The 23,067-nt window shown below is 39.0% G+C and overlaps 1 protein-coding gene across 11 annotated transcripts in view; it reads left to right on the forward strand.

Moving 5' to 3' along the window:
* The window catches only part of Gas2 (growth arrest specific 2), a 127,719-nt gene that overhangs the window by 42,326 nt on the left and 62,326 nt on the right, over positions 1–23,067 (forward strand). For all 11 annotated transcript variants that reach the window (XM_029479603.1, XM_029479606.1, XM_029479607.1 and 8 more), the window contains one exon: positions 17,950–18,091. In XM_029479603.1, the coding sequence (XP_029335463.1) occupies positions 17,950–18,091 (142 nt within the window). The remainder of the gene's footprint in view (positions 1–17,949; positions 18,092–23,067) is intronic.

The raw sequence follows: 23,067 nt of genomic DNA on the forward strand, positions 1-23,067 counted from the left end.
AAAATATGCAGAAATAAATTTTGTGGGTTAAGGCAAAGAGAAAATAATAAGAGTAGAAAAATTAGTGATAAACTCCAATTTCTCAAGATTTATAAAGTGAAGGTATTGTAAATGTGCTAAAGTAAATACTTTTCCAATAAATGAAAATTCTCTTTTCATGCATCCTTAATTTCTGGCCATGGTCAATCCAGGCAGCTGCTTGTTGGCTCAGTGCTCTCTTACTGGGAGTATTTCTATCCTGACTGTTTTACAGACATGGCCTGATTGGGCTCAGAGAAGGAACACATGGAATTGTGCCATTGCGAGCTTTAAGAACAGTGTACAAATGAGTCTGACATGGTTTCTCTACCAGCCAGCTGATGTTTAGACTTAATATGGGTTACACTGTGCAGATTGAGGCGTAAAAGTAGAAGTTGCACAAAAGTGGCCATTACCTAGATTAAAGGTATGTGTGTGTGTGTTTGCGCACGCGCACCTGCACATGCACATGTGCATGTGTGCATGTGAGTGGCTGAAACTAGAAAAAGTATCAGAGGAGGGAAGTAAGAGATTGTGAATTGAGGGAGAAAAAGAGAGGGAAATAGAACATGTGTCCTGAAAGCAGAAACTGGGGCTGTTTGGGGAGAAGAGTGCGACCAGTTTGACATGGGTGAGGGATACTCAGGACTGACATTTCTTTCTTTTTAAGTGTTATTTATTTATTTATTTTATGTATATGAGTACACTGTAGCTGTACAGATGGTTGTGAACCTTCATGTGGTTGTTTGGAATTGAATTTAGGACCTCTGCTTGCTCCAGTCAGCTCCACTTGTTCCAGTCCAGCCCAGTGATTTATTATTTTACAAAGTACACTGTAGCTGTCTTCAGACACTCCAGAAGAGAACGTCAGATCTCATTGCAGGTGGTTGTGAGCCACCATGTGGTTTCTGGGATTTGAACTCAGAACCTTCAGAATATCAATCACTGCTCTTACCCACTGAGCCATCTTGCCAGCCTCCAGGGCTGACATTTCCAGCATAGATATTCTTATGTACAGAAGAAATTTTAAAATAATTATGTGAGTATTTCAATATATGCCCCTAATGTTTATATTTTATATTAGATATGTACTTATCTACTTTTGTCATATATTATATTCACAGGATAAGAGCAGGTTAGAGCAGAGTATATAAAGCCACATAAAATTCAGTGATGATAGGGCCTGGAGAGATGGCTCAGTGATTAAGAGCAGTGGCTGTTCTTCCAGTCGACTCATGGTGATTTCCTAAATGGTGGCTTACAGCTGTCTATAACTCGACTTCCACTGGATCTGAATGCTCTTCTGACTCCTGAGGGCACTGCATGGATGTGGTATGGAGACATCCATGCAGATGAAATACCCATACATGTAAATAAATAATAAATCCTAAAACCAACATGTCAAAGTGTGTCATAGAAAGATGGTCTCTCAGTAGCTCAAGGGTACCCCACTGCAGAAGCTCAACATCCATCATGGAACAGCTGAAAGGCAGGCATGTTGACAAGCTGTCCTGTAATTGCACCCAGCTCCTGCCCTGTCCTCTGAAGCTACAAGTATATATTGAAGACCCTCCCAGGGTTCCCCTTGACACCCCTGTCCCGATGCCTGGGATACATGTGGGTTTTCTGAAACCACCTTGTTTTCATGCTTCATAACAAATGGTGAGGTATGAGGCAATATAAGTTTTATAACATTGGAATGCTGAAATGTCTGTGGTCCTGTATGTTACAGACCTGGAGGTAGTATGCAGGATAACAGAAGCTCTGAGCTCTGTGTGAAGCATATGTATACGGGACTCTTGTTTTTCTATTTACAAAAATTAAGAAATGTAAATTTTCCATTCTAATAGATTGAAGCCAAGAAACAGGGTATTGATTGATATGTGAGAGAAAGGCTCTTATTTTCTTATACGTCCTCTTGTGTGCTTTAATGCATCAATTTTTCATGTTGTCTCTGGGTGTGTGGAGATGTGGTTGGGATTCTTTCCCAGCTCACACTGGGTAATAGTTTGACTTTGATATTCCTACAGGTGTGCAATGCTATTTGGGGCTTGTATCACATAAGACCTGTCCTAGGGGCTGAAGAGGAGAGTCCACTGGCAAGAGCACTGGCAACTCTTCCAGAGGATTCTGTCCTAGAACCTACATGGTGACTTAAAACTGTCTCTAACTCCAGTTCTGGGGTTCTGATACCCTGTTCTGGTTTTGTAGACACCAGACAAACACTCAGTGCATATTCATATATGCAGACAAACACTCATAAAAAACAAAAACTTATTAATGTGTCAGGAACTTTGACAGTTAATGGGAATATTCATTGCATCATGCATTCAGAAAAATCTAGCAAAATAATAAAATCTGTATGGACTGGAAAGTGTTCTACTTTTGGTGTACTCTCAGATAAAAAGATGTCTCACAAGTATCTTTCTTTTCCTAGAGCATAGTGTACAGTCTGGTCAGTTAGATAATAACTGGAAAGAAGCCTTAGAACAGAGATTGGAAATAGTGATGTCACCTACTTACCTGGACTCAGGCTCTACAGATGGGCTCTAGCCCAGGAACTCAGAGTTCAGATCTCCCCTTTGTGTTGTTGTGCTATAGAGCAACTTAGAGTGTTGGCTTTTAATTTACATATAAAGGCCTTTGCTTCTAAAGTAGGTTTCTAGTGGTCCAGGCATCCTAACAGAGACGATTGGCCTGATTCTGTTCTGACAGTCATATCCTGAAAGTTAGGCATCTTCTTGCAGTCTCTCATTCTGCGAGTCTCTGACCGTATTAATATTGAAGGAATTTACTGCAGTCACAGTTCTGTCCCTTCCTAACCATTCTGTTCTTCACATCTACGTTGGGTTAATATGAAGTATTTCCTACATGATTACGTGGTTGAGCTCTTAACCTCAGCAGGAGGTATTTATTTTTCAGGAGGCTAGGGAATCTTTATAAAGTGGAACTTCCCTGGAAGAAGTGAGTTTCTAGGGGGAGGCCTGAAGATTGATAGCCTGGACATGTCACTCACACACAGGGCATGCTCCTATGCCTTTACCACCATGATAGACTGTATTTCTGCTTAAGCCTTGAGCCAGAATTACCCCTTCCCCTATATTGCTCCTTGTCAGGCATCTGCTCAGAGCACAAGCAAAGCAGCCAAGATTTTAGTATAAAACAGATCTTGATAGGTCCTACTGAGTGGCCTCAAACCCATACCCTGATGAGACATCCACTGTACTCTGCCTGCCACATTACATTGTCCAGGTTTTAACTTCCTTTCTCCATGATAACACCAACTCATGTCATTGAGTTTGTGCCAGCCTCAGTTCTGCATGAGCATTAGTGTAGTACATGTTTACTGGACACATCCCTGACCACTCTTGGGAAGGTAGTGCACACAGGACTCCTTGCTGTCCAGACATCGTTCACTGCTTTGTTGATTTTATAGTCATTGCTTGTCCTTTTCGGATTATCTGTCTCCCAATCTCATTCATAGGGAGAAAAAGACACTGCATGGTGCTTAAGATTTTAAATATATTTCTGAGTTTGAGGCCAGCCTGGTCTACAAAGTGAGTTCCAGGACAGCCAGGGCTGGAGAGAAACCCTGTCTCGAAAACAAAACAAAACAAAACAAAAAGATTTTAAATATATATTGAGGGTGTATAACTAGCTCTCCAGGAATTTCTGAGTCTTGCTGTGAGATGAAACACAATCCATTCCTAGCTAGACTGTGGTATTTCGACACCTGTAATCGTCTCTGCTCAGGCTAAAAATGTGAGTTCTTAAATCTGGCTAGCTAAGATGTTTATGGATACAAGCCCAGTCCTAGGATAGCCCAGGATAATGGATACCCTCCTCTCATTAGGACTAGGAGAGAGGCAGCAGTGAGCATGCCTCCTAGGACCTACTTGTTCCTGGAGACTGAGTTATACCTCTTCCGTCTCTGTCCTGTCCCACAGAAGAAATGTTAGGACAAGACATATATAGTCCAGGGGCAGCATGCTCAGCCTGCAGCCTGTGGGTCACTTGTACCCCAGAACAGCTGTGGATATGACCTAACACAAAATCATAAATTTTACTTAAATATGAATTATACTAATGCATTAATTTTTAACTTTGTAGGTGGCGATGTTCTGTTGCAATTTCTAAAGCATGGGCATGCTTTTAAGCCAAGGTCAGGAGCCAGTATCCAAACCAAGTCATATTACTCTCTGAACTCTGTTATAGCACAGATCTTCTGTAGAAAATGCGTCTACATCTGACAGTTCACTTGGGAATGGGAAACTTGACTGATTTATCTAAATTTGGCAATAGAAATTTCAAAACTTATATTTGCCTGTAATGAGTTGTGAAACGGAAAGATTTTTCTAATGTATTAGAATGTCTTAAATAGGAAGGTTATATGGCTTTTGTATGTCTTATGATGATTCTAGTATTTTATATATGTTAATAATTTACTTTTGTGCTACTTGGGATTGAAACTAGGACCACTCATTCATCAGGAGTGTGATCTGCCACCGAGTTACACCTTCAGCGTAACTTTTCTCTGCTCAAAATATTTATGTGTGTGCATGTGTGTGTGTTGTGTGTATAAGCACCTGTGTATCACATGCATATGTGGAGGGTGAAGGTCCCCTTGTTAATGTCAGGTGGGTGTCAGGGATTGCACATCAAGCTCCTTTACTCTCTGAGCCATCTTGTAGGCTGGAACATTTTCTGGAAAGGAGATGGCTGAAGACTACATGATTTTGAGGTGATCCAGGGGCTGATGTGTGTACTATGTGTATCTGAATTGGTCAAGTGCAACTGGAAGAGCTCACAGCTTGCCTAAAGGTGAAAATGCGGATAGAAGTGAACTAATTAGTATTGACAGGATCTGTTCATTTTGAGGATTTAAGGTCTGCTTCTACAGTGTTCCACAGCTGCATGCAGTGATAATCAGCTGAGTGATGGCAGCTAGTACTGTATACAGTGACTCAGCTCTGAGAATTCATAGCGAGAATGGCTGCTGGAGACTCACCAAGTGGGTCCTCAGGAGACACTTCTGACCTGAAGTGAGGCATTACTACAGCAATTAGGAATCTTCTTTTCAGTTGCTGAAAGAACCATAGAGATGAGATAATGTATCTATCTATCTATCTATCTATCTTCTCCATAAGTGATCCTGATTGTACTATAAAATGACTGAAACCAGAAAATGAGAAGGTTGTTTCTTCTCAGGATCCCTAATTAGCCATCTACCTAAGTATCATTTAACAACCAAGGGAAAAGTAGTTTGTGTGAAAGTGCAGGAGAGAGACTGAGATTTCCAGTGCTCACGTCATTGTGTGACGACGGTTGTCAACTCTGAGAATGTGTGACTATTGGCTAATGGTAGCTGACAAGGGGATAAAAATATGGCATAGCCAGGTCCTCATTTTATCACCCTTTAGCAATTCAGTACTCTGTGAGCTGTGAATATTCTGTAGCTGTGATGCATATGTGCATGTTATATTAGACTGTATCATAACAGAAAATGTGATGGAAAACTGGCTCATGAGTACATGTTAGGGTGGGTCACATCCCTGGGGAGGAGAACTTGATGCATATGGCTGATGATTAGGAATAGAGGTGTTGTGAAAACCCTCACAGCCAACTCTCAGGACACTTGGCATACATGGTAACAATGCAGTGTTCCTGAGACAAGCCATAGGAAAGTTAGTTCCATGCAGGCAGAGCTGTGACTGTGAGGAAGGGGACATTTCACTGTGTGACTGAACTTAGGGAGCATGTTAGAGTAGTGTCCACTGGGTAGAGCTTTACTCACCTGCCTCCCTCACTTCATTTTCTTAGTTCTTTGCTGCACACGGTTAGATGGCAGCCTGTCCATGAGAACAACCTAGCTAAATAAGAGAAAGACATTATGCCCCCACCCCCACCCCAGGTCTTCTTTATTGTGGAGAATGCTTCTAATGAGGTCTGTGAGCTGTGCCGAGAGAATTTGAAGCTCTACTTTATGTTCATGAGAGCCTGCCTCCCAGAAAAGGGGAGAGAAGGAAGAGATGGATGGCCTGGCAACTGCAACACCTGACCTAGAAACCTGCCTGATTCCAGCAGAGGCAGACTTATGTGAACACTGGGAAAGGTCCACCTCACAGGAGGTGACACCAGTCTTGTCACAAGTCCAATTCCTAAGCTGTTGCTTGACAGTGTAAACAGCTTCCATTCGAAACAGGTGGGACAGAAAATGAAACAAATTAACACATCAGAACAGTTAACAATTCCAGTACCTTCTGAGTTGGAAACAAGTTAAACACATAGAGGCTCACAAATGCATGCACACAGACATACACACTAGTACACATGTACACGAGTAAAAGCAAACAGACATACAAGCAAGCACCTCCTCCCTGTAGACACACACATACCCAGACATAAAGGCGCAGACATGTGAGCACACACAGGTACACCCTTCATCTGTGTGACTTCCCAGCATTAGCAGAGTTTGCTCCTTAGCAGGAAATAAATCTACTGAAATTTTCCACAATGACATCATCTCTTCCCCATCAGGCCCACTTCCTGCCTTAACCACATTCAGGCTCATTGGCAAGAGAATTGAGTGTTTCCATGATATCTGAGAGCACTAATTTTAGTCATTGCTTTTATGGCAGGAGAATGTAGACTACAGTGTCAAGAAAAATAACTCTCCCCATATGGAAAATGAGAAATTAATTGTTTGAAAATGTGCTTTTTCTAAATGGAGAAATTCAAGGCATTTTGAACAAATCAATAGAGATTTTGCAAGTTATTTTGTAAAAAGAGAAACACTGAGATTTTTATAACAACAGCATTTCATAAGTCTGAAAATTAAGGAAAAGAGGTATTTCTTCATTTATAAGTATCTGAAGATTTCTAGGTAATGTAAAATGTGAGTGCTCATTCTGTGTGTGTGTGTGTGTGTGTGGTCCAGGGAAAAGGTTCTGTTACATCACAGAGCCGGCGTGGTCTTTTCAGATGAGGTAATTTACAGTGTGCAGACCTTCCAGCTCTTTCCTGAGTTCTCTGGGGTGGTTATGTGAATGCTGCCTTTGTCTCAGGCAATAGTTTGGATATGCATTCTATATCATGCAAGAAGCTGTCTGAGATCCATGTTGGGCTAGAATTATTTCAGTGGTCATGTCTAATTTCACACAGCACAGTCTACTTGTCTGTTAGATGTATTGAAATCACTGTTCCATATTAAAAGTAAATAGTAGAGTGATACACTAAAGGCAAATGGGGAAAAGCAAGAAATCTGGCTCAGTCAGGACTGAGAATAAAGAAGAAAATCCTCCAGGTGTGGAGGAAGAAAAGCCTCTGTCTGAGCTAACCTCAGGAAGCCTTCCGGTGTGCTCTGTGCCCCATCTAGTGAGGGATGCTCAAGTCCTCCATCCACATGAGAAGTCCTCGGAGCTTCCTGTTGCACTGCTGTGGACAGTGGCTGAAGCATTGAGATTCTCCTAGGGGGCTGCTTTCAAATTCACGAAATTTCACAGACAATACAAGCCAAACAAACTTTTATTGAAATAGATTCTAGGAGCAGAAACTATCTTCACAACATTAACAGCAAGCATGAGCCTCAGCAGAAGCAACAAAGCTTGCCTTTTAAAACCTTAAGTTGACGTTCATTGAAATAAAGTCTAAAGTTTTAAAGCTGAGTAGCGAGTAGTATTTTCAAGTTTCTGCCACGTTTTATAATGCAAACAAACCCTATGTTTTCATTTAATAGAAAGACCCCTTTCTTCTCTTTACACTGGTAATGGAGGAATGATAAACTTTGATTAGTGCTTACTAAAGGCAGTTTTGCTCATCTCATACTCAGGGTCCTCCTAACGCATGATGGGAGTATTTTCAGGATTTCAGTTGGTGGGAAGGGCTGTCAAGAATGTAAACGTCAAATATGGATTTACAGAATAAATGAGAAGAGTTGGAGATCTAAAAGAGAAAAGATACATTTTTACATTTTAGCTATATTATAAGTGACTATGCAAATACATATATATATATGTCTATTAAGTGTCTATGTGCATGTATGGGAATGTGTATGTAAATGTAAGTTTTCATATGCATATATATGTATACAGGACATGTATGTTTGTATTTACACATGTATGTATATAGGTATATATGTATATACTTGTGAATATATATCTATGTATATATATATATATATATATATATATATATGTGTGTGTGTGTGTGTGTGTGTGTGTGTGTGTGTGTGTGTATGCATATATAAAGTATATGTGTGTGTGTACTCCCACAATATGAAACTGGAACATTCTACCCTCTTATGATGTCATAGGAAAAGAGATCCCACATTTGACCTCATGTGACCTGTCATAGTCAAGAAGGGAACCTTGAAGATAAAGAGTAAAATAACAGCTACACAAGAATATGTGTACGAGATGTATAAGAAACATAATTGAGCACCTTATTATAACTCAGTTCCTCTCAGTATATTAAAACTTCACATTTATGAAAATATTCTGAAATCTAAGAAAATCTGAAAAGAGCCTTAAGCTTTCTGGGAAAGGATATTCTTTATGTATGTGTTTATACTTACACATATGTGTGTGCACATGCGTATATCATTGCATATTTGTGAGTATGCACAGGTGCATTAGTATGTGAGAACATGCATGTATAAGTGTGTGTACATGTGTATGTGTGTTTGCACTTATGTATATGCATATATGTTTGAAGAGTGTATGTATGAGTGTGTGTACACATGAGCATGGGTGTGCATGTGTTAGCACACATATATAAGTGTGTGTGTGTGCATTTTTGTGTTTGAGTAACTTTATTAATAGTAAATTACAAATGGGAAACCACTTGCATGTTGTTTCACATCCTCATGGTTGCCATTTTGATACTGTCTGAAGACTGGAGGTCAGAGTTTACTCTCTTTACACTTAATACCTTGTACCTTGATAAAACAGTGAAGTTTTCTTAACTGATTATTCTATTAAATGGCAATCTAACCATCAGGTCATTTAAAACTGAAGTCAGCCAATCACTTTTTTGATCAGAATTCTCCAGTGGAGCCCTCACTGCTTAGAAATAAGACAAAATCTTTAGTAACACTGGAGCCTTTTAAACTTAGAAACTAACTGGGGCTTTAGTTCTCTAGGTATATAGTGAAGTATATAGCCCCTCGGAGCTAACCACTCCCTTCTTTTATGCATCCTCCTTGGCCTCTGTGGGGTGCTCAGGAGCTTGTGACCTTGACTGAGAATACAGTTTCATAAATACTGCTGGATGTAAAGACCTTTTTGGTTCCTGGGCAGCATTTCTAGTTGCATCATGTCTCATCCTCAGTCCCGGTAGGCAGCTTGTTCCAGTCTGTCAGAAATTTCACTTTCTGTAATGCGTTGACCTCTTGGTCAGCTTTGAGGCTGCTCAGCTCTGGAAGTGGCTGATTCTCAGTAAGGTGTCCCCCTACTGATGCTCTATCATCCTCCTCTCAGCTAGGCACAGAACTGTAAAATCCTCAGAAACCTGGTTTTAACCAGTGGCTTGCACTTCTGCTGTAATTCTTGGGATACACTCTGACCCCTAACACCTCAGCAAGAATGAATAGCCTAGAAAGGAAGCTTGGTCATGTCTGTCTTCTCTCATTCCTCAGTGATGGCTGTCACAGAGCTGTGATGTGGGAAAGGTAGGTGGAGCAAAATTAGATTAAATGTCTTCTGAGTTTTTAAAATAACTTCCTCAATGAACTAGAGTTTTAAAGTTCAGAGGTAATCCTCTAGTTCTTTCAGAAGCTGATCTCTTGATGCATACTTAAGCAGCGAGTAGTAAGAAGGTTTTACAGATAGCACTTGGATGAGGAGGGCATATGACATGTAAGACACGATGTATAAAAAGTTGAAAGATCAGGGGGTGGTGTTGCATGCCTTTAGTTCCAACACTTGGGAGACAGAGCTTGCAGATCTCTGTGAGTTCAAGACTAGCCTGGTCTACATAGTGAGTTCTAGGATAGCTAGAGCTACAGAATAGCAAGACCCTGTTTCAAAAATTCAAATGAACAAAAATTGAAAGAATGTATTAATTGCTAAACTATATAAAATTGTTTTTCTTTGATTATTATTGCTGTGTGTGCAAGTGAGTGAGTGAGTGTGTGTGTGTGTGTGTGTGTGTAGTCTGCTGAGTGCAAAGAAAGAAAAACCAAATGAAACAACAACAACAACAAAAAAACCCAAAACAACAACAACAAAAAACCCAAAAAACAACTATGTTTGTCTTTTTTGGAAAATGTCTGTTGTTTTCTGTTGTTTCTTAAACCACTTAGGAACATAAAACACATTATAGATGCCATTTTTTTAAGCTTTACTGAGGTATCACTAGCAAAATTTATATATATTTGTGATTTATATACAACATGGATCTGTGTATACACTGAATTTTTAAATGAATATCATTAGCATCATATTCCTTACTTCAATAATAATGTGGCAGATCCCTTTTCTCCGTGATTTTCAAATGTGTAGCCTATTATTAACCTTCCCAGCCTATCAACTCTGTTTCTTGTACCTCGTGTTCTTTCAGCCATGTCTCCTAGCTTCACTCTCCTCCTCCACAGCTATCAGGGCCCTGTTTTCTCATTTTTGTTTTTAATAGTTTGTCTGTTATTCCAAATATTAGAGATGTTTGTAGTTTAAAGTAAAATTCTATGGTAAGCTCATCAGGGTGGCACATCTCTTGCCGCCTAGGAATCTTCATTAACAGATTTTCAGTAACATAAAGATTGCCATAGAGTGCACTCTTCTGGTTATACATTCTACTCCTAAATTTTGACAGTAATTAATAACATATGTCCATCAATATGACATCATACAAAGTTGTCTCACTGACCTTAAAATCCTAAGATCCCTGCATGCCTACTGTTCCAGATGTTTTAAAAAATAAATTCCTTTTGTCTACATGCATGTATCTATGTAAGTGTACATGTGAACATATGGACATATGCATGTTCAGGTAACTGGAGTTAGACAGTTGTGAGTGCCTGGTGTCTTCATGGTTCATCAGCAAGTGTTAACCACTGAGCCATCCCTCCAGTCTCCCAGATGGTCAGATCATGTTTTTCATTGTCTTCCTAGCTTTGCCTATTACAGATGGCTATGGAGTTGGTCATGAGCATGTGTCTGTTTAGCACTTCTGATTGGCATCTCTTACTTAGTGAAAGGGCTTTACATTTCTCTTCATGCTTCTCCATGGCTTGAGAGCTTATTTCTGCTAATCACTGATTACTATCTAGTTGTCTACCCATAGTTTCTTACCTCAACTCCTGAAGCCATCCTGGTTGCCTCCTTATGAGTTGTCATAAATGAGCTTTTGTAACTCCTGGATAGAGTTTCCGCAGACAGAGGTTTCTAATGTGTCAACACTTCTTTATTGCCTATTTTTCTTTTAAGCTTAAAGTTTGAGTCTAGATTTGATCTTCATTTCCTTTATCTTGTACCGTAACAGAGATCATTCAAAGTAACTAAAAAGATCTATGTGTTATTTAAGTCTAACTTTTAGTGTTTTATTAATTCTTTGGACATTTTCTTAAACCATGATTTAAATTTTTATGATATTCATCCCAATTCCTCCCCTTTTCTCCTTCCAGTTCCACTCCCACCTCTCTACCCTCCAACCTTATGACCTCTACTTCTTTTATTTGAATAACTCGTAGATTCTGATTTGTGTTGTCCATATGCTTCTGGCTGTGAGATATCACACTAGAGTGTGGTAGACTTTCTAAGCAATTATCCTCACTATTTTAAAGACGGAAAGCTGTGGCAAGCAAGCTGTGCTTTCAGAAACCTCTGTATTTTTTTCTCATTGAGTTTTTTCATGATATCACAATATGTTGACCACAGCAGAATTTGCATAAAATGCCAGAGCTGTATTATATCAAACTTGTCTTAGAGAGGAAGTGGAGGGGTCATTTAAAATTCTAGCCCGATGTTTTCAGTTGAATGTGTATTAAGTCAGTGTTGAAGTACAAGGTCCTCAAGCCTGCAGTGGCAAAAATCATTAATTTTTTTCTTCTCACGATCTTGTGCAATTTTATTTTAAAGAACATATTTTATCCTTTTAAAAAATTGGTGTTATTTTAAGGATTATTCATTATTTATGTATATATGCCTGTATGAGTTTACGTGCACCAAAAGCTTACAGTGCCCATGAAGACCAGATGGGGGTATTGGATTCCCTGGGACAGGTAGATATGAGCTGTTTGATGTGGGTGCTAGGAACCAAACCTTGGTCCTCTGCAAAAGCAGTAAGTATTCTTAATCATTGAGCCACCTCTCCAGACTGTTACATTTATTTTTTTTTGATTGTATGTGCATGTGTGTGTGTGTGTGTTTGTGTGCATGTGCTACTGCACATATGTGAAGGTCAGAGAACAACTTTCAGGAGTTGGTTTTCTTCTTCCATCATGTGGCACTTGGGGATCATCACAGCTAGTGGCCAGAGTCTTTACCCATGGAACCATTTTGCCAGCCCTTATTTTTATCCTTTCTAAAGTGACATGGTATTTGAATTTATACTCTTTGATACATTAAATGCCAGCAAAAATTTTTTACTAAGAGAGAGAGAGATATTACTTTTCAATAAAGTATACAGGGAATCTGAGAGCAACAGAGATTCAAATGGAAATGTTATTTCCACTGTGGAAAAAGTGACTTTATTGCCTGCATATTTGAACAGCACACTCCATGTACCTTTTGGAATAGAAACAATATTACTTCTTGGCCAGTACCACATCATCTTCTGCTTTATATCTGAAATGTCTACTGAATGTAGTTAAGAATAGGCATCTGTCTTGAGCTTTTATGAAGAAAAATCTTATTTAAACTGCCAGAAATAAAATTGTAGTTAACAATGTAAAGAGAACGAAAGATGGTATTTTCTCAGTCCTCTTCACTTACTTTACTTTTTAAATAACTGGAATAGGTGACAGATAATACGTAATTTTTTGTAGAGTATTTGGGGCTTTTCTATGTTCATCAGGTTCCCTGATGATCACATAGACGCTCATTTATTTATGAATTAATGCCTCGACCTTAAGTTAGGATTGATTCTCCAACTAGCTTGTAACTCATTTAGCCTCTTTGTTCTGCTCTATGTCTGCCACACTGCTGTCTACTTCTCCTCAATTTCACATGTTTGACTTCCTCTGAATCTTGGTGGTGAAAACTCCTGCCTGACTTCCCTAGAGTTCCCCTCTCTCACACAGATGTCCCACATTTTAATTTTGCCTCAGCTTATTGGCTATCATAATTTTATTGACAGGTGATGCTTTTACACAGTGCACAAAAGATTATCCCTACAATTCTTCATTTTAACCTTAATTGGCTCCAATTTGGGGACTACCAAATGCAGAAATATACGTAATTCAAGACAAGTTTGAGCTATCATGGGATAGCTGAAATTCATGCATATGAAACTGGGTGTTTTAGTTTGACCTATGTACGAGCTCAACCTCTAAGGAGATGCTATCCCCTTAGCCACCTAAGTCAGGGTGTTTTCCTTTGACATTTAAGTTGAGAGGCCCATATATGGGTATGTGTCCTGTGCCTCCATTATGGTAGACACTACAGACTCTGGGTCACCATTTCTTAATGTCACCATGGATCAGTAGTAAAGTTAGTATGTCCTGTGCATTACCACTGTGGGCATCACAGAGCTAGTGTTCTGTTAGACAGTGGACAAGACCCTGTCCCCAGAGGTAGGTTATATAAAGAATGTGAGTGGATTAGTCATTATTACCCATTTGAAGCTGAAGCAACCTGATGCTGTTGCAATTCCATTTTTATGTCAGGCATTCATCATTCAAGTAAAATGTTTGGTGTGTACCATTGAGTATGTTTATTATACATGGAGAATAGTCTGTCTGAAGAGGGTTAGGAGGAATGGAAATATGACCTCTCCTGTCGTGAAAAGTAGATAAGTGGTCACATACATTTTATGAAACATCAGGTAAAGGCACTGCTTTCTAGTCTAATGTGCTATATAATATAATAACCATTATCCACATGTGCCTATTAGAATTTAAGTTGATCAAATTTTAAAAATGAATTGATTTTCTAGCCCCATTCACCACATTTTGAGGCTGGATTTTATCTGACATCAAAAATGACTCAAAATCCTACTTCATCCCCTTCTTCAAATTTAATTACAGCCTAATATCATGCATATTCTTCTTAACAAATTTATAATTTGTATTTTATAAATCTGTGTAGTAACATTTTATATGAAAATTAACATCATATATGGGCCATCTATGCATACTTACACGTATCATAGAATAAAACCATGATACACACATGTATACTACTCTCTACCTAAGAGTATGTTATGAGAACATTTATGGCTCAGTATATGTATGTTTTGTTCCTTTTAAATGAGCATGTAGAACCACATTGTGTTTACATTGTTACTCCACTAGATCTCTCCCGACATATTTTTGTTTCTATTTTTTCTACACTTAGTCACTGTTGAATAGAGTATATTCTTAGAACTAAATTGCTGGACTTAAAGACATGCATGTATTGATTTTAAGCTTAACATACAAATTGGTGCCCATAAAGGAGACATTATACTATGATATGTATAATTGTTTTTGAGACCCATATGTGCAAGCATTTCTTTGAAAACCATTGCTGATAACTAACTAGATCAGTTAACCAGATATTACTGTGTAGCAAAAAACACCAAATGCTGCTAAGGTTGTGGGGGAGAATTATACATCATTGGCAATAAATGTAAAACAGTCCGATTACTGTGGAAATCAATATGAAAATTCCTCACAAAGCTAAAAATAGAACTACTACAAAGCCTGCTAAAATAGTCCTGGGAGGAATGAATGTGCACAGCATAGAGACAGCCATATAGTTCCGCTTATTCTACTGTCATTCACAGTAGCCAATGAGGGATTCAGTCTAGATGCCCATCCAGAGCATAAAGGAATTATTAAAGAAAATGTGACAGAGCTGCACAGTGAAGAATCAGACACAGAGAAGAAAGGTTTATGTCATTGGCAGGGAAGTGGGTGGGATTAGAGATCACCATATTAAGCAAATAGGCTGAACCCAAAAGGACACATTGCACATGTGATATCCAGAGTGTAAAGAAGATGTGAGAGTAGAAGATGAAGTGCTCAATGTTAGACTTAGAGAAGGGGACAGGGCAGTACCTAATGTGAATGTGGTCAAGAGTTATGTGCATGCATGATGATGTCACACTGCAACTCAATGTTTTATACAATTACCACATACTAATAAAAGCAAAAAGAGTGGTTGGTTACCATGTAGGCAGGTCCATATATAAAATAGTGTGTGTGTGTGTGTGTGTGCGCGCGCACGTGTGTGTGCATGTATGCATATATGTAATTTAATATACTTATATTGCCTAAAACATATGCATACTTGAGTATTAATGTAAAAATGTCAGAGGTGTATATTCCATGTTAACTTTAATCTTCAATGGAAAGACATGCCTGTCAGATAGCAGGCCCATCCAAGACATAGCAACAGTCATTTCTTACTCTATAGCCACAGAACTTCTTATTGTGAAGAACTGTGTAAACTTCACTAACTCAATCAGGCCGCCATTTGGTTGTATTATAATGCCCTGTAAGTGAGTTCAGCAACCCACAGCACGTTGCTTTTCCTGTGAGTAGAGGCCATGCCTAGATCTGAATCTAAATCAACAATTAGTCTCCATTGATCTTTCTGCTTTTCCAGCAAGGTCTTACACAGCTCACTTCTACCAAATACTTGACTCGGGCCTTAACATCACATGAGTTCCTTGGCTTTGAGTAGTGTTTGGGAACTGGTTCTGCTCTGTTAAAGGAAAAGCCTGTAGCACTTGCTGTGGTGCCAAGCAGAAGTTCCTGGCTAAGATTCTAGGGAAACATTTTCATGTTAGCAGGATTGTCTTCTAGGTTCACATGCACCTGTATCCTAAGGATTTCCTCTGATGCCCAAAGTGAAGTGACGTAATGTAAATACCGTTAAAGATAAACATCAATTTCAGACATGAGTTATTTCTATATGGTCAAGCTGTACTATATGTCTAAATGAAAGGCGCCTGGAAGCATTACCATAGATTGTTATCTTTAAGGACCTTTAGGATATCGTCTTGGTTCTGGTGTTGGAGAGGTGTGAGTCCAGATCTCTTCTGCTGCTTTTTTGTTTCAGTTTGTGCACACTCTCTGTATTTTGTGAACTTGATGCTATATCTGCTTGTGTCATAGGACACATTCATCTCCTTTGTAATATTGATATGAAAAACACATTTTACGTACTTTTTGAAGAAGACTAATATGTTATTTGGATGAAAGAAAAAGCCAAAGTAATCACAGAAGAAAAGAAAAATCAATCTGCATTAGGGAACGGGCCTCATGTGCGTTTACTAGTGGGTATTCTTGAAATGAGAATGTGTGTCAGTCACATAGAGGTTCAGTCTCCTGTTTTTTTTTTTTCTCTTTTTTAAAATTATGTATTTTCTTTATTTACATTTCATATTTTATCCCCTTTCCTCATTTCCCCTCCCAAACCCACCCATCCCATCCCATCCCCTTTCCTCCTGCTCACTAACCCACCCACTCCTGCTTCCCTGTGTTGGCATTCCCCTGTACAGGGGCACTGAGCCTTCACAAGACCAAGGGCCTCTCCTCTTATTGATGTCCAACAAGGCCAACCTCTGCTACATATGCGGCTGGAGCCATGAGTCCCTACATGTGTACTCTTTGGCTGGTGGTTTAGTCCCTGGGAGCTCTGGGGAGGGGGTACTGGTTGGTTCATATTATTGTTCCTCCTATGGGGCTGCAAATCCCATCAGCTCCTTAGGTCCTTTCTCTAGCTCCTCCATTGGGGACCCTATGCTCAGTCCAATGAATGGCTGTGAGCCTCCACTTCTGTATTTTTCAGACACTGGCAGAACCTCTCAGGAGACAGCTATATCAGGTTCCTGTCAGCAAGCACTTGTTGGCATCCACAATAGTGTCTGGGTTTGGTAACTATATATGGGATGGATCCTTAGGTGGGACAGTCTCTGGTTGGCCTTTCCTTCAGTTTCTGCTCCAAACTTTGTCTCAGTATCTCCTTCCATGGGCATTTTGTTCCCCCTTCTAAATAGAACTGAAGTATCCACTCTTCCTTCTTCTTGAGCTTCATGTGGTCTGTGAATTGTATCTTGGGTATTCCAAATTAGTCATCAGGGAAATGCAAATCAAAACAACCCTGAGATTCCACCTCATACCAGCCAGAATGGCTAAGGTCAAAAACTCAGGTGACAGTAGATGTTGGCAAGTATATGGAGAAAGAGGAACACTCCTCCATTGCTGGTGGGATTGCAAGCTGGTTCAATCACTTTGGAAATCAATTTGTGGTGATTCTTCAGAAAATTATATATAGTACTACCTGAGGACCCAGCTATGCCACTCCCTGGGCATATACCCAGAAGATGCTCCAACATGTAGTAAGGACACATGCTCCACTGTGTTCATAGCAGACTTTTTTTTATAATAGCTAGAAGATGGAAAGAACCCAGATGTCCTTCAACAGAGGAATGGATACAGAAAATGTAGTACATTTACACAATGGAGTACTACTCAGCTATTAAAAATGATGAATTCATGAAGTTCTTGGGTAAATTGATGGAACTAGAAAAAATCATCCTGAGTGAGGTAACCCAATATCAAATGAACACACATGGTATGTACTCACTGATAAGTGAATATTAGCCCAGAAGTTCGGAATATCCTGGGTTTTTATAACATTACATTCTTATTTGTTCTTAGCAAACATATTTCTTGATGTGAGGTAAATTTCAAAGCATCTTGTTAAAAGCATAAGTGCATTTTTAATGTTTCTCTGAAATGACTTGCCTAGCATCCCTCCAGACTGAAATCTCTTTATTTTCTAGACCCTACCACTGAAGAAGATTCCTTGCAAAGCCAGTGCACCCTCGGGCTCCTTTTTTGCCCGAGACAACACAGCCAATTTCCTATCCTGGTGCCGAGATTTGGGAGTTGATGAAACATGTCTTTTTGAATCTGAAGGCCTGGGTATGTACTTTCTTTAAGACTTTGACTCTCATGGTATCATCACTGACTTTTCTCCTAGGGTATTTGCCCACAGTTTTTGTGTGCTGTCATTTTTCAGATTATTTTAAAGAAGTCGAAGTAAATTGAAATCTTGCAATTGTAACTTTACCAGGTCAAGGTAGAAAAATGCACCTGCTGTCTTATTTCTGGTTACCTGGTTCATAAACTACAGTGGTAGAAGTTGCAGAGCACTTTGCAGCCAGAACAGAGTGCCATCAATGAATGGGGAATTGGAGTGTGCAGAGCTGAGCTTCAGCACCATGCTATAATCCATGCTCGGAGGGTAATTTATGTACCACCCAGAGAGGACATGTGTTGCCACCTCTGGGAAGGGTGAAAATTTCAGTTCTGTGTTTGTTGAAACTGAAGTTTACTGGTTTATGTATTTAACTGGTTTTGTGTTAAAAAATTAGGTATGCATAATGGATATTAAAGTAACAGAAAAGACAGACACTTCAGAGAAAATACCTTCCCAGATTGCTGTTTCCTGAGGTTTTGTCTTCTGATTAAATTTTGGCAACTCTGTTTCCAGACCACACACTGAGAATCTTAATTGCTTGGAAGGAAATATATGATATATTGAACTAGTGAGTGGTTCTACAATGACTGGCACTCTGGTAATAAATGTCCAAGCTTACTGCAGAGGTCCCCTGAAATGTATTATAGCTGCAGAAGGCCCCTGTAATGTAATTCTAACTGCAGAAGTTCCCTGAAATATAATTCTAATGTGGAGAATATTGGAACTAAATCAGCCCCAGCAAAGTATAACCAAGTGAATAATGCGAACATCTAATGGGAAAAGGAAAAGCTTTGGCCTTTTTGTCTAAGGCTTTAAAAATCAATTTACCAAATCATATAATACCAAATATTAACATTAAAATAAGCCAAGCATCCTTCAGGGGAATAAGCACATAAACTACCTTCCAAATAGTTAATAAAGCCTTTGTCCCTGAGTTTTGGATAATAGTATTTCTCTGATAAACCCAGCAAACTCACAGTGACAGTGGGAACTTAACATTTCTCATGCTAAGGTCATTTGTGTCTGTTCCAAAGTGAGGGAATGAGATGTAAAAAAGATGGTCACTAAATGCGAAATTCCTCAGCAGAGAAGAGAAGGTATTCTAAATTTAAAAGAAGGATGAATGAGAATAATTACACAGTAATGTGGCATATACAGAGGATGCTCCCTGAAGGGTTATTGAACAAGTGGGTGTTGATTCTTGGTAACAGATGTGTGCATCTGTTGAAGCTACCTCCCCTGCAGCTCAATTGCAACTTTACAAATAGGTTTAACCTTTAGGTGCCTCTGGCTATGGAATTAAGATTATAGGAAGTAAATGGAGAAGAATAGTTTGAAAACAAACATTGTCTCTCTACAGCTATGGTCAGTCAAATGCCAATTGTGACAAAGGCATTCTGTGTATGGAGATGGTTAACCTCATGCTTCAGATTATGAACTGGCAAAGAATGGCTGCATAGGCCAAAGTGCTTTAGCATCTGCATTAATTTATAAGGCTGTTTATTGTACAGACTTCCATTAAATCTGCATTTATTTTCACTTACAGTAAAAAACCAAATGGGCTACAAATAGCTCTAAATATCTCTGTGACTTTGTTTTGGTTTTCTCTGAGTCTGTGAGTCATTTTGTTGCCTGGACTAATAGGACTTTCAATAGAGTTTAGCAGAAGTCAATGTGGTACCAGATTCCTCCCTGGAAATACCACTGCAATTCACATTTTTGCATGTCTTTACGTTCTGAAACACTCAATTCAATTCAAGTCATAAATAATACATTTTGTACTGAAACTGTAGACACTAAAGCAATTTTTCTCATGACCTTGCTATGCAACTGTATAGTTATGTAAAGAAAAAATTAGCCTATATCCTATATCTTCCTGTTTATAAAAGAAGGTGGCATTATGAAAAAAAAGTTCATCATAATTTATATATAAAAATTTATTACATAGTCTGTTCCTTCAACATTTGCTTTTTATTATCTTTTGTATCTTATCATGCAAATTTAAATTAAAAGGTGCTTAAATGTCCAGGCAGATTCAGTACATCTAAAATTTCAAGCCTTTCTAAATTTAAAAACTATTTTTAAGATCAGTACCAAGCTAAGCCTGATAATCAGGCTTTCTGTTTTGCTGCTCAATTAAAAATATATTTGAAATTTCTGGGGCTCAGAGTGGGTAGAAGGAGATGTATTATAGGCCCCGGGGATCCAGAAAAAAAGGGTCAATATTATAGCATTGATTTAGGATTAGTTGGAGAAAGGAAACAGCTGGGCCCATGGATATTAATGACAATAAAGAGGAAGGACAAAGAGAAATCTCATTTCCCAGAGGAGCCCTTTCTCCCTGGGTGTTTTTATTATGCTCTGTGTTGAGGAGGCAGCAGAGCCAAGCTGCTGGCCTTGGCCTTGGACTTTTCCACAATAGTGCTGTGTGCTCTGCTTGATGTCTTTCACGTTCACCTTTGAAAGGGAATTTAGGACAAGGTTTTTCTTTTTCTTTCTTTCTTTTTTTTCCTACCTCAAGATTTCATTTCAGTGGTGCTCAGTGAAAAACATCCTTTGTGTCCCAGTGTTTTGAACAGAAAGCAAAGTAAAAAGATGCCTTGATGGGATGGAGGGGGGAATGTGTCTAAGTGAGTGATAAACTAGATCACAGTGCTGCCCATGTGAAGAGGCTTCTGTTCCTGCTGCTCTGAGGGCACTCAGGAAGCCGCCTTCTCTCAGAGGCAGCTAGTATTGGCCCTGTGCAGCAGCCCTGTCACTGCAGTTACTTTTCAGAAGTTCTCCACTGCTCACAGCTGACTCAATCTGTTCTCTTTCCACCACAGCAAATGTCAAGAAATCCCCAAGTGTGAGTGGCGGGGCATTTAGGTGAAATGGAAGTGTGGCAGCTGCCAGCTCCAGGTGTCTCTCATGTTGGTTACATTTCTCATTCTTGGAAGAGAATATTGTAGCACATAGGACAAACAAGGTGTCATCTGCAGGCCATCCTATGATTATTATTATTATTATTATTATTATTATTATTAGCCGAGCCTCAAAGAGCCTCAAGCTGGATTTGAACTTGCTTTGTAGCTGAGAATAACCCTGGGCTCTTGATCCTTCTGTCTCAGCCTCCCAAATACTGGGTTTATATATATGAGATACAACCCTTCGCCTATGTTAACTCTGAGAATCTGAGAGAAAATTTTCTCCTGTTTTTAGATAATAAGATATAACTGTACTCAAATATTGCTTCAAAAATGAGCAAAGCAAAACTGGGACAAAGGCCATGAGTAGTGTACTGATAAAAGACTAAGTTAACAAGTAAACTGAGATATAAAATCACAGAGTATGCTGGCAAAAGGTTTCCAACACTTCACCAGTGGTAAGAAAAACCTGCATGTAGGATTCCTGAGTATATTACTGAAGAAATTTAGCATAGTCTTTAGATAAATGGATTTTTAAATTTTCTACTGATTTCTCTGAAAGAAATTGTAAAAGATGGAAATCCCAGGGTCCACTGAGACATTAAAAAGGTAAAAAATTCATATCCCTTGCATTTGAAGTTATTTTCAACAAGCTGCCATTGTCTGTAGATGTCAAAATTAAACTCATATTCTTGAGACTAGGAAAGGAATGGGGATATAAGGCATGAGGTGAAGATTATATATGGCTGTATATGTATGTAACAGTAAAGGTCATGTCCAGACTATGAAAGAAGAATGGAGAGTAGTTAGGCTGTAATAGTCTTCAGTTGCTAGCAAGCTAGGTAGTAAACGGTTTTACAGCATGTAGTTGGAGACATGGAGAACTTGCTTAGTGCGTCTTAGGCAGGAACTAGAGTGATTGACACAGAGGCCCCTTTACTGACCATTCATAGACCAGCATATTATGGAAGCTGTTTGACTCTGAGGCTGTGGAGTTCAGGCGACGGAACTGCGAGGAGCCCTGCCACCAAGGCTGTGTTTCTGCACACCCTGTGCAGCTGTAGCTCTGACTGTGTCCCTGTGCTAGCTCCCCCAACCTAGCTGGTCCATCCCATAGATGCTGGCCTTTGTGGATGCTTTCTCCATGATTGTGCCTGTGCTTCCCATGAATAGATTGCCAGAGATAGTTCTTTGAATGTAAACATGTATCATCCATAATATCAAAATACTTCTCCATTTATTATTCTATTGAATTTTAAAACATGGAATAAAAAACAGGTTAGAAAGCAGTAAAATATTTATATTTATTTCAAAAGAATTACATAAAGATTGTTAAACTATATTTGTCAATGATTCTTCCATCAGTAATTGACATGTTTTCAAATGTCAATTTAGGTATTTTAACCACCTTTAAAATGACATTGCTTATTTTTATGTGACTCTTGTTGTACTTTAAAGTCAGAAATATTTGATTTATTCACAGTTTAAAATACTTTAAAATTATGTCATAAATTGATGCTCTTACATGATTTTTCTAAGGCTTTTAATGTTTAATATATTTTTCTGAATAGTGATGCATTTATTTATAAGGAGTACATGCAAAAGAAAACTCATTGAGAATATGTTAGCTTTTCCCCCCAGTGACATGTTTGATTTTTGTCTATTGGTACACATTTTTATTATCTGGGAGGTAGAGGGGAGGGTCAGGGAAACTCTAAAAGCACACAGATCACTTGCAGTACTGGTGTCAATATCAACATGTTGTTGACTGATTGTAGGACCTGGAGCGCAATGACTATTCATCTGTTTCTCAGAGAACGAATCTGCCCACCGAGAAACGGGTTTGCTGTCTGCTGTGTAGCATGCACTGTGTGACTGTCACCCTTTCTAATTCTGTGCCTGTGCTTGTTGTGTGGTTTCTGTTCTTTCCATGCACCATTGTGACTGGCAGGGTTTTTCACAGAGCCTGTGATCTATGGTTCCAGACATTCTCCATAGCAAATTTCTGGCCT

Source organism: Mus caroli, chromosome 7, assembly GCF_900094665.2.
Source record: "Mus caroli chromosome 7, CAROLI_EIJ_v1.1, whole genome shotgun sequence".
Classification (NCBI taxonomy): domain Eukaryota; kingdom Metazoa; phylum Chordata; class Mammalia; order Rodentia; family Muridae; genus Mus; species Mus caroli.